The sequence below is a fragment of the Phoca vitulina genome, unplaced genomic scaffold (assembly GCF_004348235.1).
Source record: "Phoca vitulina isolate PV1807 unplaced genomic scaffold, GSC_HSeal_1.0 scaffold17, whole genome shotgun sequence".
Classification (NCBI taxonomy): Eukaryota; Metazoa; Chordata; class Mammalia; order Carnivora; family Phocidae; genus Phoca; species Phoca vitulina.
The window spans coordinates 29914586-29928101 of record NW_022589720.1 but is presented as its reverse complement, the minus strand read 5'-3'; the positions used below and the strand labels follow the sequence as shown (position 1 = coordinate 29928101).

Below are 13516 nucleotides of genomic sequence, written 5' to 3'. Positions count from 1 at the left end.
TTACAGAGTTTTCAAACAAAAAAGTGCCAACATTCCAGTTCTGAGATCTCCTCTCTATAGTGTTCTAAGTTTATGTCAATGTGCCCCCCATTTCCAAAAGACAAAGATTTCTAAGCCAGGGTTGGCAAGGTGGTCTAAGTAATCTAAGTGTGGTTCTTGCCTGAATCTTGCGGGAACCTCTTAAACCCCAGACCATAATCAGAATCTGACTTTTCACAAAATCCCTGGGTGATGTGATAGCCAGTGGCCCAAGTTTCCCCGAGCCCCCCAGGGAGGCACTGTGACAAACAGGAACTTTGCCATCGATGACCCCCAGCTACACGTCAGCACACCAATGACTTTGATTCTCCCTGACCATCATTCCGCGGGACTGATTTTCCTTGAGTGTCCTTGGTTATGGAGATGAATGCTTAACCCCGAAGAGTCTGGGAGCATTATTTGTTTCTCCTAGCATTCTCAGATGAACCCATTTTCTCAAAAGATGCAAAGGCCAGGAGGTGAGGGGAGGCTGCACATCATCTTGGTATGTGGTTTGTTCTGTAATCGTGAAAGAACACTGACCTTGGACTCCCCAAGGACGATGCAGAAATAAACCTTCTGCTGACCTTCTGTACACAGAAACAGGCTGTGTCCCTGCGGAGAGCCTCGAACTTCCAAAGTGCTGGGAAAAGCACAGCAGGAAAAGCTGAGGATGACCTCAGCGCAGGCTGTCCCTCTGCAGGGCACTAAGCAACCCCAGTCAGGCAGGTCCCCGCCAAGCAACCCCAGCAAAGCAGCTACGTCTGTCCTTCCGAAGGGCCCAGGTACTCACAGGAGGTCCTGATGGTGTCACTGGGCGGGCTGTGGGGGCTGTGGCCGTGGCGATTCACGGCCCTCACCGCAAACTGGTAGTTGGTATCTGGATCCAGGCCCTTGATAACCATGGAGTCCATCTGGATCTGCTCTTGGATTAAGGTCCAACTCATGTCCAAATCTGGTCTTTATTGATTAAAAAAACAAAACAAGAAGCAGTAATTCAGGAGGAGCAAGAGGGAAGGGAAGCTTGCCGGCTATGTAAACTGACCTCGTTAGGACTCCAGCAGCAATGCTTATAAAAATGAGTTAACTCTTCCTTCTAAAAGTCATCTTGATTTTAAATCATAGGTCATCGTTATTAGGTCACTGCCAATAAAAGCAAGTAGATCATTTTTAGGGTCAGTTTTAAGCACTGTTTCAAGATCATCCGCTTTGCCTCGGCATGGGCTTGACTAGAGTGAAAAGATCCCCACACAGGAGTTCATTTTCAAGGACTTTGCCTTCCAGATGTTTCACAAACAAGCCTTCCCCTAACTGTCCCCATTCCCAGAGGTCAGGAGGGCACAGATTCCATCTATTCACAATCTGTTCACAAAGTAAACAAATAGTAAGTTTTACAGGGTGACTAATTGCATGAACTGCCATGGGAAAACCCAAGAAGACTCTGTTAACGGCCATTCTCGCTCTTAACAAAATTGTACAACGGTGCCACCTCGCTGAATTTTCATCCGTTCTTCTAAGAACCCTATAGAGAATGCAGACCCTCACTTAGAACTCCAGCTGGGAGGCAATAAGCAGAGGGTAAGGGTTACAAACTCTGGGGTTGGACAGAGCCGCTCAAATCCTGCCTCTCCTACTTACTAGCACTACTGAACTGCTTTAAGTCATAAAAGTACCTATCTAAGAGGACTGTCGTGAAGATTAAATGAATCTATATCCTCAGCATAGTGCATGGCACCATATTGTAAACACTCAGCGTATTTTGGCCATTATTTAAGGGACTTGCCCACATCACAGAGCTGGTGGATGACCCCGGGGCCCCTGCTTACTACTCTATACCCGCGTGCTGCGGTGCGGTAGCAATAGCCCCTGGGGCGAGTCAGCCCTTGACACACGGCTCATCTGAACCGAGATGTGCCCGAGGGTAAAGCATACGCTGGATTTCAAAGGAAGAAAACGAATGTAAAATACCTTATTCATCGCATGTTGAGATGATAACATTTTGGATTCAGAGGGTTAAAATATATGTTATTAAAATTAATTTCACATTTTTCTTATTGCCTCTTTTTTTTTTTAAGACTTTATTTATTTATTTGAGAGAGACAGAGAGAACGCAGAGGCAAAGGGAGAGGGAGAAGCAGGCTCCCCGCTGAGCAGGGAGCCCGATGCAGGGCTCGATCCCAGGACCCTGAGATCCTGACCTGAGCCAAAGGCAGACACAACGACTGAGCCACCCAGGCGCCCCTCTTATTGCCTCTTTAATGCCACTATTAGAAAACGTCAAATTTCACATAGGGCTCGTATTATATATCTATTGGACAGTGCTGTTCTATAGGGCAGAGTCCCAGCAGGGAGAAGAGCGCCCCAGGTAATAAGAACTGCAGAATGAAACTTGGGGGGCGCCTGGATGGCTCAGTCGGTTAAGCTTCTGCCTTTGGCTCAAGTCATGATCCCAGGGTCCTGGGATCGAGTCCCGCATCAGGGCCCCTGATCAGTGGGAAGCCTCCTTCTCCCTCTCCCTCTGCCTGCCGGTCCCCCTGCTTGTGCACTCTCTCTCTCTCTCTCACTCTGTCAAATAAATAAATAAAATCTTTCAAAGAAAAAAAAAAAAGGAAACTTGGAAATGGTGGTGCATGGCTGCAGGATGGTCTGAAGGGCCTAATCGAGTGGATGTTTTGTGTTCATAGCTAATAATAGTTACCATTTATCAAGTGCTTGGAAAGAACCAATCTTGTTCATAGTATCTATGCAGGAGATATTAATGTTAAACACCTCTCTCCCTTATTTTTACAGAGGAAATTGACGCATTAAACGAATAAGTAACTTGCCCAAGTTCACACAGCTGGTAAATGGTGAGGCCAACTTGGGTGGATGAGGAAAGGTTGGATTAAGAAAATCCTTGATATTGGATGAAAACTTGGCGTGATCGTGGTTGGGGAGGCTATTCTCTATCCTTTAGCTTGCTTCCTGACCACTTCTCAGTTGTTCGATTGTTAAACGTCTCTGCTCACAGGTATTTAGAGGAAGGTAGAAAGCAAAAAACAGTGATGTTTAATCCTTTATGAACAACTCATCAGGCAAGGAAATAGAGGCTTATTTTGCTGAAAGGAGATGCCTGGATGATCCATGGATTTCTTGAATATGAGCTTGCTTCATTTCTCACTGGCAGGAATTCAAAGCCAAATGGAGTCCTTAAGCCCCGTCAAAGAGGCTTTCTCAAGCTCACCATGCAGACAAGGAGTCTGTGGGGCCCATATCCCATAGGAATTCATCTGGTTGGAGATGCAGCGATCATGGGGCATGCTCACTGGAGGAAGTAGGGCTCATTTCTCTTTCCTGATATCCTTTCCCTAAAGATGGACTTCTCGTGTAAACTAACTTTGTCATCAAAGAGAAAATCTCAGTGAGTGGACGGAAACACATTTACAAACTCAAATTAGAACAAAATCATGTCACAGAGGAAAGCCACCAGGGACACCTAAAAGTTGACAGAAAAGATGTGATCTTTAGATAAAACGCTCCTGTTCTTTGCTAAGCTTTCCTGTGGCATTTATAGAGGAAATGACATGTACCTGCTCTCAGAATGTGCCATTGTTTACCCAGGACTACCTGCAAATATCTGCAACAATCTTCATGTAGAAATGACAGCCCCCTCCTCCACACACAAAAAAAGGAGACTATATTGTATTTGCTCATCTAATGCAGGAAAGAAAGCTGTATTTTCAGCGAATAAGAAAGTGAAATCATTAATATTTAATTCATGATAACAAGTGAGAGAGCAAAACTCATGCGGATTGAACACCAGTCCAAAACCTTTGACATTTTGCCTCTGATTTTGCCATGGGTTTCGCATTTAAATGCTTTTAGAGTCTCTTGAGGTACGAAAGTGCAAAGGTGAGGTTGAGCGAGAGATAACTAGGCAAAAGGATTGTCTTAGATCACTCTCAAACAATAGCTTTATCTTTCTCCACTGAAGAAAATCATTCTGTTCTGATTACACAGTCAGTCAAATCCTCCTAGTAACACCGGCCTGTCAATTTCCCCATGATCAAAAAGGCATGGGGTGTGGGGAGAAGTAAACCAGGAACGTGCTGCCATCCCAGGTAAAAATAGGCAGCCACCAGCCTGGGGGGCACTTTAAACACTTTTCCACATAATGGGATTGGGTTGGGTTGGGCATCCTGCATCCCAGGAGATCGAATGCCTTCGGAAGGTGTTTCGGCTGCAGGGGGAGGGTCTGATGGGGCAGGTACAATGCAGTCAGCAGTGGCTACTCAAAACCCCATTAGCTGACTCAAGTAATCGAGACTCCCTGGTTCATTTCGATGGGAAGAAGCAGCAGCACCGGCAATGTTAGCATCCAGCCTGGTTATCAGATATCTTACGGATCAATGGGTCCAGATGTCTGAGGGCTCTCAGAAATCACATGCAAGATTTTATGTGTGAGCATCATTTCAGTTTCCTAAGTGTCCTTAGCTTTTTATCAGGTTCTCGAAGATAATCATGACCCCAAAAGCTTTAAGAGTCACTGATCTGGTCCAGTCTCTCATTCTACCCATGTGAACAGTGAAAAAAAGTAATTTATCCGAAGTCATAGAACCACTGGGTGGTATATTTTTCTGTTTTACTCCCTTTCTTGAGGCATTTTGACTACCTCGCCTATTGCCAGCTTCAATCTTATGTGGACATTCTTTTTCTTGGTACCATCAAACCCAGTAGGTAGCTGCCTTGGACAACTCAATTGGGATGTCATTGATTATCAACAGGGCGTCCATCACAGAAGCTATACTCTAGGAGCTCCAAGGAACTATAAACACAGTTCCATTCTTAGGGAGTTTATAATGTAATTGGGAGATCATATATCTAAGGATCAGTAGGAAGCCGTGCAAAATAGCATATTTCAAGTGTTATATAACTGACCCTTGAACAACGTGGGGGTGAGGGGTGCTGACTCCCCCGTGCAGCCAAAAAGCCATGTATAACTCTTGACTCCCCCAAAACTTAACAGCCTACTATTGACCTTATCAAGAGCATAAAGTCAATTAACACATATTGTGTATGTTACATAGTACTATATTCTATATTTTTACAATAAAGTATGTTAGAGAATAGATCATGTAATTAAGAAAACTATAAGGAAGATACATTTACAGTACAGTATTTATCAAAAAAGATTCCATGTATAAGTGGACCTATGCAGTTCAAACCCATGTTGTTCAAAGGTAAATGTGAACTAGAATTCTAGGGAAGGTCTAGGAGACCAGGAAGAACTTGAGTTAGATTTCAAATGTACTTGGGTTTTGATAACTGAAAAGGAATAGAGTATCTGTGGGGGGAGGAGAGACAAGAGCAACATCAGCTCTCTGTATAATTTGGCCACATTAAGCACTAGCTACATGTAAAATATAGTGTGGACTAGCCAAAGACAATATGGGTCCCGGAAATGAATGATCAATGAATCTATATAAAAGATGGGTATAACATATAAAAACATTAGCCATAAGTAGGTATGAATATATGGCATCCCTGTGCATATCACACATAGTCAAAGCTTTCCTTATCAACCTCTACTTAACCAACTTGTTGAATTAACCAATGTCTTCATTTGTTCCCACTAATTCAGCTACCAGCTTGTCAAGAGTCAGTTGTGTTCATTCCCAAATCTTTTTAAGACTTTTATGTTTGTTATTGTAATTATGTTATTTAATGTAATATTATATAAACTCGTGAAATATGAATAAAAAAGAGAAGTGATAGCTATGTTAAATATTTTTGAAAGACTTGATAAAGCTGAACCACTAAAACATAATTGCTTTTGATGTGGTGTGTGTGTGTATATATATATATACATATATATATTTAATTATATATAATGAAATATTATTCAGACATTAGAAAGAAGAAAATCCTGCTATTTGCAGGAACACAGATAAAATGAGGACATAAGTGAAATCAGGCAGACAGAAAAAGACAAATACCATATGATTTCACGTTTATATATGGAATCTAGAAAAGTTGAACTCAAAGAACCAGAGTTGAATGTTGGTTGCCAAGGACTGGAGAGTATAGGAAATATAAGAGGTTGGTCAAAGAGTATAAACTGTCAGCTTTAAGATGAATAGTTCTGGGGATCTAATGTACAGTGTGGTGATTATAGTTAATAATACTGTATCATATTCTTGAAATTTGCCAAGAGAGTAGATCTTAACTGTTCTCACCACACACGCATGCACACACACACACACACACACACACACACCACGCACACACACAAAGGTAACTAGGTGAAATAATGGATGTATTAATTAACTTGAGTGCATCTATCATACACAAGTGCATACACATATTAAATCATATTATACAACTTTTAAAAATCACACTGTAAAACCTAAATATATACAATATTTATTTGTCAATCATACCTCAATAAAAGTAAGAAGAAAATCTAAAATAACCAGAAGTTTAGGAAATGCAAATAGTTGCCTGGGAAGTGGTCTTACAAATAAGATGCATGAGAGAATAAAAATTCAAAATGATCTCCATATACAGAAACATCAGGGCAAAGCCAGCTCAAATGGTAAATGTAAAATCTTATATTAGGGTTTTTTTGTTGTTGTTGTTGTTGTTGTTTGTTTTTTGTTTTTGTTTTTGTTTTTTTTAAGATTTTATTTATTTATTTGAGAGAGAATGAGAGAGAGCACATGAGAGGGGTTAGGGTCAGAGGGAGAAGCAGACTCCCTGCTCGGGATGCGGGACTCGATCCAGGGACTCCAGGATCATGACCTGAGCCGAAGGCAGTCGCTTAACAAACTGAGCCACCCAGGGGCCCCGTTGTTGTTGTTTTTTAAGCCAATGGTACAGATATAAAGGCAGAGAAAACCAGGTATGGCAAAAACCTATGGGGAAGGCAGGGGCATAAAACTGGACTTTAAAAATTGGTCACACACTCAATATGAATTCTCTGGATTAGCTGCTATTGAACAGCCCCGTGGCCATACCCTGGGGAGATGTAAGTTTTCTAGGTTGATCGCTCAGCAGGAGGTGCTCTGGACTCATCTCCACTTGAGGCAGAGTTCAAAGGGCTGGTATTGCTTGGCTCCAGAGAGTGAGCCTAGGACACTGTCTTTACGTGTGTTCCAGATGAAGACAGCAAAGACACCTCCACGTTGTCCATATTGGACTAGGAGACCCAGTGGTTCCTTACAGGGAAGCCAATGGCAGCACTGGTCCTCAACATTAAGGGAAACCTTCAGTGGCACTTAGGAATGATTGACAATGAAGCCAGCTGCCTCAGGAGGGTCGAGCTCTGCATCAATGGCTATATTGAAGCAGAAGTTGGATGGCTATCAGGGATGGAACAGAGGATTTCTGAACAGGATAGCAGGTTGGACTTGGCTCAGTAACTCTGACCTAGACTCACAGTAACAAATACATTTATGCATAGTAACCCAGTATACCTATAATATATGTACGTATGCATAGGACTTACGTGTGAGTACAAAACTGAGAAAACTTTCAAGGAAAAATATTTATCCTTACTCTATTCACTTTGCTCTTTCTCTCCTTTTCCTTTTTTTTTTTTTTAAGCTGTTAAGAACCCACTAAATCAATCTCACCACCCACTGAAGTGTTGTGACCCACGATCTGAAAAACACTGGACTGGAAGTTGTTGTTTTTTTTTTCCTAGAATACTTAAGTTGGAACTTTCAACTCTAAAATTCTAAGAATAAAGAAAGCAGATTTTGTCAGCCATGGCGAGGAATCTATGGCTTACTGGGTCCTACAAGCCTGTTCAACTCCAAATATGCTCTAGTACGTCATGCTCTCCAGCACTGTTTTTCAGTCTTTGAATGAGCCACAGTAAGACGTACATTGGACATTGTGACCCAGGACACACCACGCATACGCACACACACACAACTGAAACATACGTCTCATAAAATAACTCCTAGTTTTACTATGTGTGATACCCTCTGATATTCTCTCTTCTGTTCTATTTCACTTTCAAAAAACTCTCCTACAGGACCCCTCAACTGGTCTCACTACCTTCTAATGAGTAACTACTCAGTTTGAGAACCCTTTCTCTAGAAAGTTGGAGCTGGGCTGAGGAGTGAAGCTAAGCGTGCTTCAGACATTAACTAGGAAACTGGGCTAAGAATGGTTAAATCCTGTTAGGGAAATACTTTTGAGAATGGAATTTGTTGGTGCAGAAAACAGTCCTCCAGGGGATTCAGCAGAACATCCAGAATGGCCTTGACAGTAGAGGCCACTTAACTGGTCTGAGAGGGGGTGGACCAAAAGCCTAATTATAGTATGCTGGAGATATGTGTGGCCTCCTTCCCTCAGTATCCGACCTATCATTCCACAGTTTAATGTTTTCGGGAGAACCTTAGATTATTTGGAGGCTCCTTTCCCAAATATTTTCCTTCATGTTATTTCTTCTAAGCATCATCTCAGAAACAGAACTAGGAAGACTCTGCTCAGGACTCGCGCACGCCTTAAATCTGATTCTAATATAACACCTTCTAATGTTGTTTTGTATTTCTGTCTTTCCTATGAGGCTGTGAGCTCATTAAGCATGCTGATTGTGTTATTCATCTCTGTGTTCCTGTGAAACTCTGGGTGATCTTTCCAAAATGCAAATACTATCAGTCTCTCTCCTGCTTAACAGTCTCCATAGCTCCATATTCCCTTCAGGACAAACTTGAGCTCTGTTATTATGCCTTTCTTGCTCTGAACCCGATTTACCCATCTAGCCTTATCTCTTGCCTCACAAAGCTTCAGACTTTCTAAGCAATCCCAGGAACATTTTCTTCTTGCCTCCAAGCCATCACTCAAGTAGCTTCTTGTGGCTTACCCCTTTTCATGCTATGTCTTCCCTCCCCTTTGCCTGGTCATCACCAATGTGTCCTTCTGAGCTCCTGTAAGAAGCCTTCCCAGACTCCTTCAAAACTGCATCAGATGTCAAGCTGGTATTCCTCTAGGCCCCTGGTCCCCACCCCTACCTGCAACACTCACCACTTGGGACTATGCCCTCCTCTGCCTTCCCCACTGGATTGTCCAAGCAGGGGCAGACCTGTTTGACCCCTAAATCTCTTGTACATGCTTTGCACATAGAAGATACTCAATATGTACATGTTCGGATGAACATACACACACAGTAGGTATCTGATAACAGTTGGCTAAGATGAATTGAAATAGCTTCAAAATTTGACCTTAAGAATAACATGATGTCCTAAATCAGGAGGTAGAAAACTTCAGCCTGCTGCCTATTTTTGTAAATAAAGTTTTTTGGGGACACAGCCATGACCATTTGTTTAAGTGATGCCTATGCCTGCTTTCTTGCTACAACGGCTGAATTGAGTAGTTGAGACAGGGACCACAGAGCTGGGAAAGCACCAAATATTTACCATCTGACCCTGTGAAAAAAGTTTGCCAACCCCGATCAGAGACAACAGTCTTTACCTTTGTGCCAGTTCAACCGTCTGAGGAACACTTATGAAGCCTTCTCAGAAGAATATTTTTAAATGCATCAGGGCACCCGGGTGGCTCAGTTGGTTAGGCGACTGCCTTCAGCTCAGGTCATGATCCTGGAGTCCCAGGATCGAGCGGGCTCCTTTCTCAGCAGGGAATCTGCTTCTCCCTCTGACCCTCCCCTCTCTCGTGTTCTCTCTCTCTCAAATGAATAAATAAAATTAAAAAAAAATAAAAAAACAAACGCATCAAACAAAATACTTAGGATCAAAAAGGACACCAATTACATTGAAAACAATGACCTAAACAATAAAGAATTATAATTATGATAATAGAGACACATCTTTATTAATAGATTAAGTAACAATACCTAGCAATGGATTTAATAACTACAATTATTTCAAAGTAGTGATAAGCATATGACTGGTACTTTGAGATATGTACAATAGTTGTAATGGGATAAGAACATATCTGTGATTCTATTAGTGACAAAGCCACAGAAATTGCTAATACTACTGTGGTTTGTTGACTACATCTATATTTGAAGAGAACATTAAATTTTAGTTGATAAGCTAAGAATGTAATTTTTGTCCAACCAAAGTCCAAGGACCCCTTGAATTCTCTCCATGGACCCCTTGGGAATCTACAGACTGTAGGTTAAACACCCTGCTCTAAGAGAAGAGACATGATCCCATAGATTATCCAGGGCAAACATAAGAGGGGAGGAGAAAACCTCACACAGAGAAGAGCCTCTAATTCCCTGTCAATTTTGCAGACTGGTTTTATGCAGGATTTGCTCTGCACTAAAATGCATTGCAGAGGAAAGTCCAAAACCACTAGTCACAGTCAAAAAAGAAAAAAAAAAAAGATGTATTATTTGACCTTCAGCTTTCAGTCTTCTTTATCTATGAAATGGTTCAACCCAACCAAATGACAAACAGATGGATAGAACGGGGTAATGATAAACTCAGCCGGCAACGTGTCCCAAGCAGGACAACTGGAGAGCACACTTTCATTTACAGTTTACAAGTGGCTCCCAATTCTGTTGCACAAGAATTCAATTTATGTGAGCTCCCATCAATCTGACCAGGGATTACATCAGGGGAGCTCATGGTAGGAAGGATGGAAGCTTTAAGGGATCGATTTGTAGAACCGTAGGTCAGACTTCTGCAAAAACATTCAGAACCACCCTTCCATTTGAGCCTATGTGGAGGAACTTGCTGGCTCCCAGAATGGCTGGGATCAGGCACCAGTCTGGATGGTGGTTCTAAGATCTTGGATTTGGAAACTAAAGATAAGAAAAAGGAATTTTTTTGTGAAGCGCCACTTGTAATATGAAATCTCAGCTGACATCAAGTGAGCCCATTCTTGCATATTTCTAATTCTGGTGGTGGTGGTAAGGAAGGCTTATACTTAAATGGCGCAACTTCCTAAACACTTCCTTGAAAGGAAAGGAAGATTTTTTGGTCTTTTTCCCATTCCCATTCTTCCCTAAATTAATTAATTGTTTAAGAACAATTCTTTTTTTTTAGATTTTATTTTTTATTTATTTATTTGAGAGAGAAAGAGACAGATAGTGACAGAGATAGCAAGAAAGAGCACAAGCAGGGAGGAGAGGGAGAAGCAGACTCCCCACCGAGCAGGGAGCCTGACGTGGGGCTCGATCCCAGGACCCTGGGATCATGACCTTAGCCGAAGGCAGAGCTTAACCGACTGAGCCACCTGGGTGCCCCAAGAACAATTCTTTAAATATTTGAAGCTCTGTACTTTTGGGGGCAGGAAAACCAAAACAGGGCTACATCACTGTTAAATATTGCAGCTATTTGCCCAATTATTGCTATAAATTCTAGTAAAACACTCTGAAAAAAGACGGCAATTCACTTACATATTATGAAGAGCTCTAAAACACAAGTTATAATTCAATATGAAATAAAATAACAAGGGGAACTTCCAAGTTAATCTTACATTTTGTATTATTTGAAGCGTTGCCATATACCAATATTCCTTTTATTATAAAAAAACAAAAGCAATAAATAACTTGGGATTGGAGGGGAGAAGAGGGAGATGTAAATGCAGATCCATGTTGGGTTTTGCCTGGCTCTAATTTCTGCAGTTGGCAAGGTAGATTGGTTACTGTTGTGGCCTCTGAGGTTAGTGGTTCATTGTTCCCCCTACTCCCTATTCATGTACTAGTACATTTCCATTTCCATGTGGCTCACGGTAAGGAAAAGAACCAACATAAAAAAAAACTTCCATAAGCTACCTCTCTAAGTGCTGCACAGAAAGCTTTCATCTTCCCAAGCCTCCTCGGGTAGCCACTGTCATCATCCATACTTTACAGTGGACGAAAGTAGGGCTCAGGGAGCTTGAGGAAATTGTGCAAGGTTCCAGCTAGTTTGGGTATTCTCTAAATTCGATCCCATGACTGCCATGTCCAAATGTTCACCAGCACCTATGTGATGCATGGTATGTTCACCCCAGGCTAGGTGCTATGTTCCACAAAGGGGAGCAAGTCAAGATGTTGCCCTCATGTTCTGGTGAGGAGGACTGACCTCAGACAAGTAATTAACTACAAGTGTGCTGAGTGTCGCAAGTAAATGGTGTAGGTGCACCTAACCTCATCTGGGGAGGAGGCAAGGGTTCAAGGAAGGCTTCCTGGAGGAGGTTCTTCAGCAGGGGTCCTGAAGGATGAACAAGAGTTAGCTAGGTGAAGAGGTAGAAGAACTATCCTGGCAGAGAATAGCAAACAAAAAGACTTCTAACCAGGAAAGGACATGGCTCTATATGAAAGCAGAAGAGCTCTATCCCCAAAGCCATAATAGTAACGGTTCACACTGATTGAGCACTTTTGTGTGCCTGGAGCTATTCTGTACATTTCGTGTGCATCAACTCATTTAATCTCACAACAACTCCATGAGGTAAACGAACTGTTAGCCCCATTCTTCTGTCAGAGGCAAAGAGAAGTTAAATAATTCACCTAAGATGACACAGCTTAGAAGTGCTGGGGGGAAGGGTTGGACCAGGGAGCTAGCTCCAGAGCCGGTGCATTAAACGACCAGTCTATTCTGCCTCGCCTTTGTCATGAGAACAGCAATCAGAGTCACTGGGGTTTAGAGGGCAGACGGTCCAGCCTTATTTTACACATAAGGAAGCTAAGAATTGGAATTGAGCAATTTGTGCTCAAGTTTAGAGGCCAGCTCCGAGCTGTGTCTTCTGATTCCACATTTGAACAAATTCTAACTTGAAAGATGAAACCAAGAATTAGACTCTAAGTCTCAATTCTTTTTTTATTAAGTTTTTATTTTAATTCCAGTATAGTTACCATACAGTGTTTTATTAGTTTCAGGTGTACAATATAGTGATTCAACAGTTCCATACAACAGCCGGTGCTCATTACAACAGGTGCACACCTCAATCCCCATCACTTATTTCACCCATCTTCCCCCCACCTCCCCTCTGGTAACCATCAGTTTGTTCTCTAAAGTCTCAATTCTAAATGAGAAACTTTAACCTTCATAGGCTGTGACCTTGACCATGAGTCAAATCACATCATCCCTTAAAACTACTCAAGGAAGATCCATAATCCATTCAGCTTCTATTCTGAATCCCAGATTTCATCTTCATTTTAGTAACAGTCTTTACAAGGTAACTTCCTGTGAGCAAACTAATTAAATTCATTTGTTACTTGCAGATTAAGGAAGAGTCTTCGATGGGATGGAAAGACAGATGACTTTGACAAAAATATCAGTTTGTGAAATAATTTTAAAAACCTGCCCAAGTGTGTATGACCTTAAGATTCTCAAGTGAAACCAATCGGTAGGCACTGCAATCAGCTTAGAAGCAGCCCTGTGTGAAGATGAATTTTGCAAGTCTTATTATGGAAGGCATCTGCAGGGGACCAGGGAATTACTTAAGCAGAAGGGTGTGAAAGGGAAAAGAGGAGACGCACTGCTTTTTCTCCTTTATTAATATAACTGTGACTGAGATCAATATTTCTTGGCCAGTGTCCTTAAAACATACACAGAAA

At 41.9% G+C, this 13516-nt stretch overlaps 1 protein-coding gene across 2 annotated transcripts in view; it reads right to left on the bottom strand.

Moving 5' to 3' along the window:
• The window catches only part of EGFLAM (EGF like, fibronectin type III and laminin G domains), a 173295-nt gene that overhangs the window by 79281 nt on the left and 80498 nt on the right, over positions 1 to 13516 (bottom strand). For both annotated transcript variants that reach the window (XM_032415400.1, XM_032415401.1), the window contains exon 7: positions 812 to 978. In XM_032415400.1, coding sequence (XP_032271291.1) covers positions 812 to 978 — 167 coding nt within the window. The remainder of the gene's footprint in view (positions 1 to 811; positions 979 to 13516) is intronic.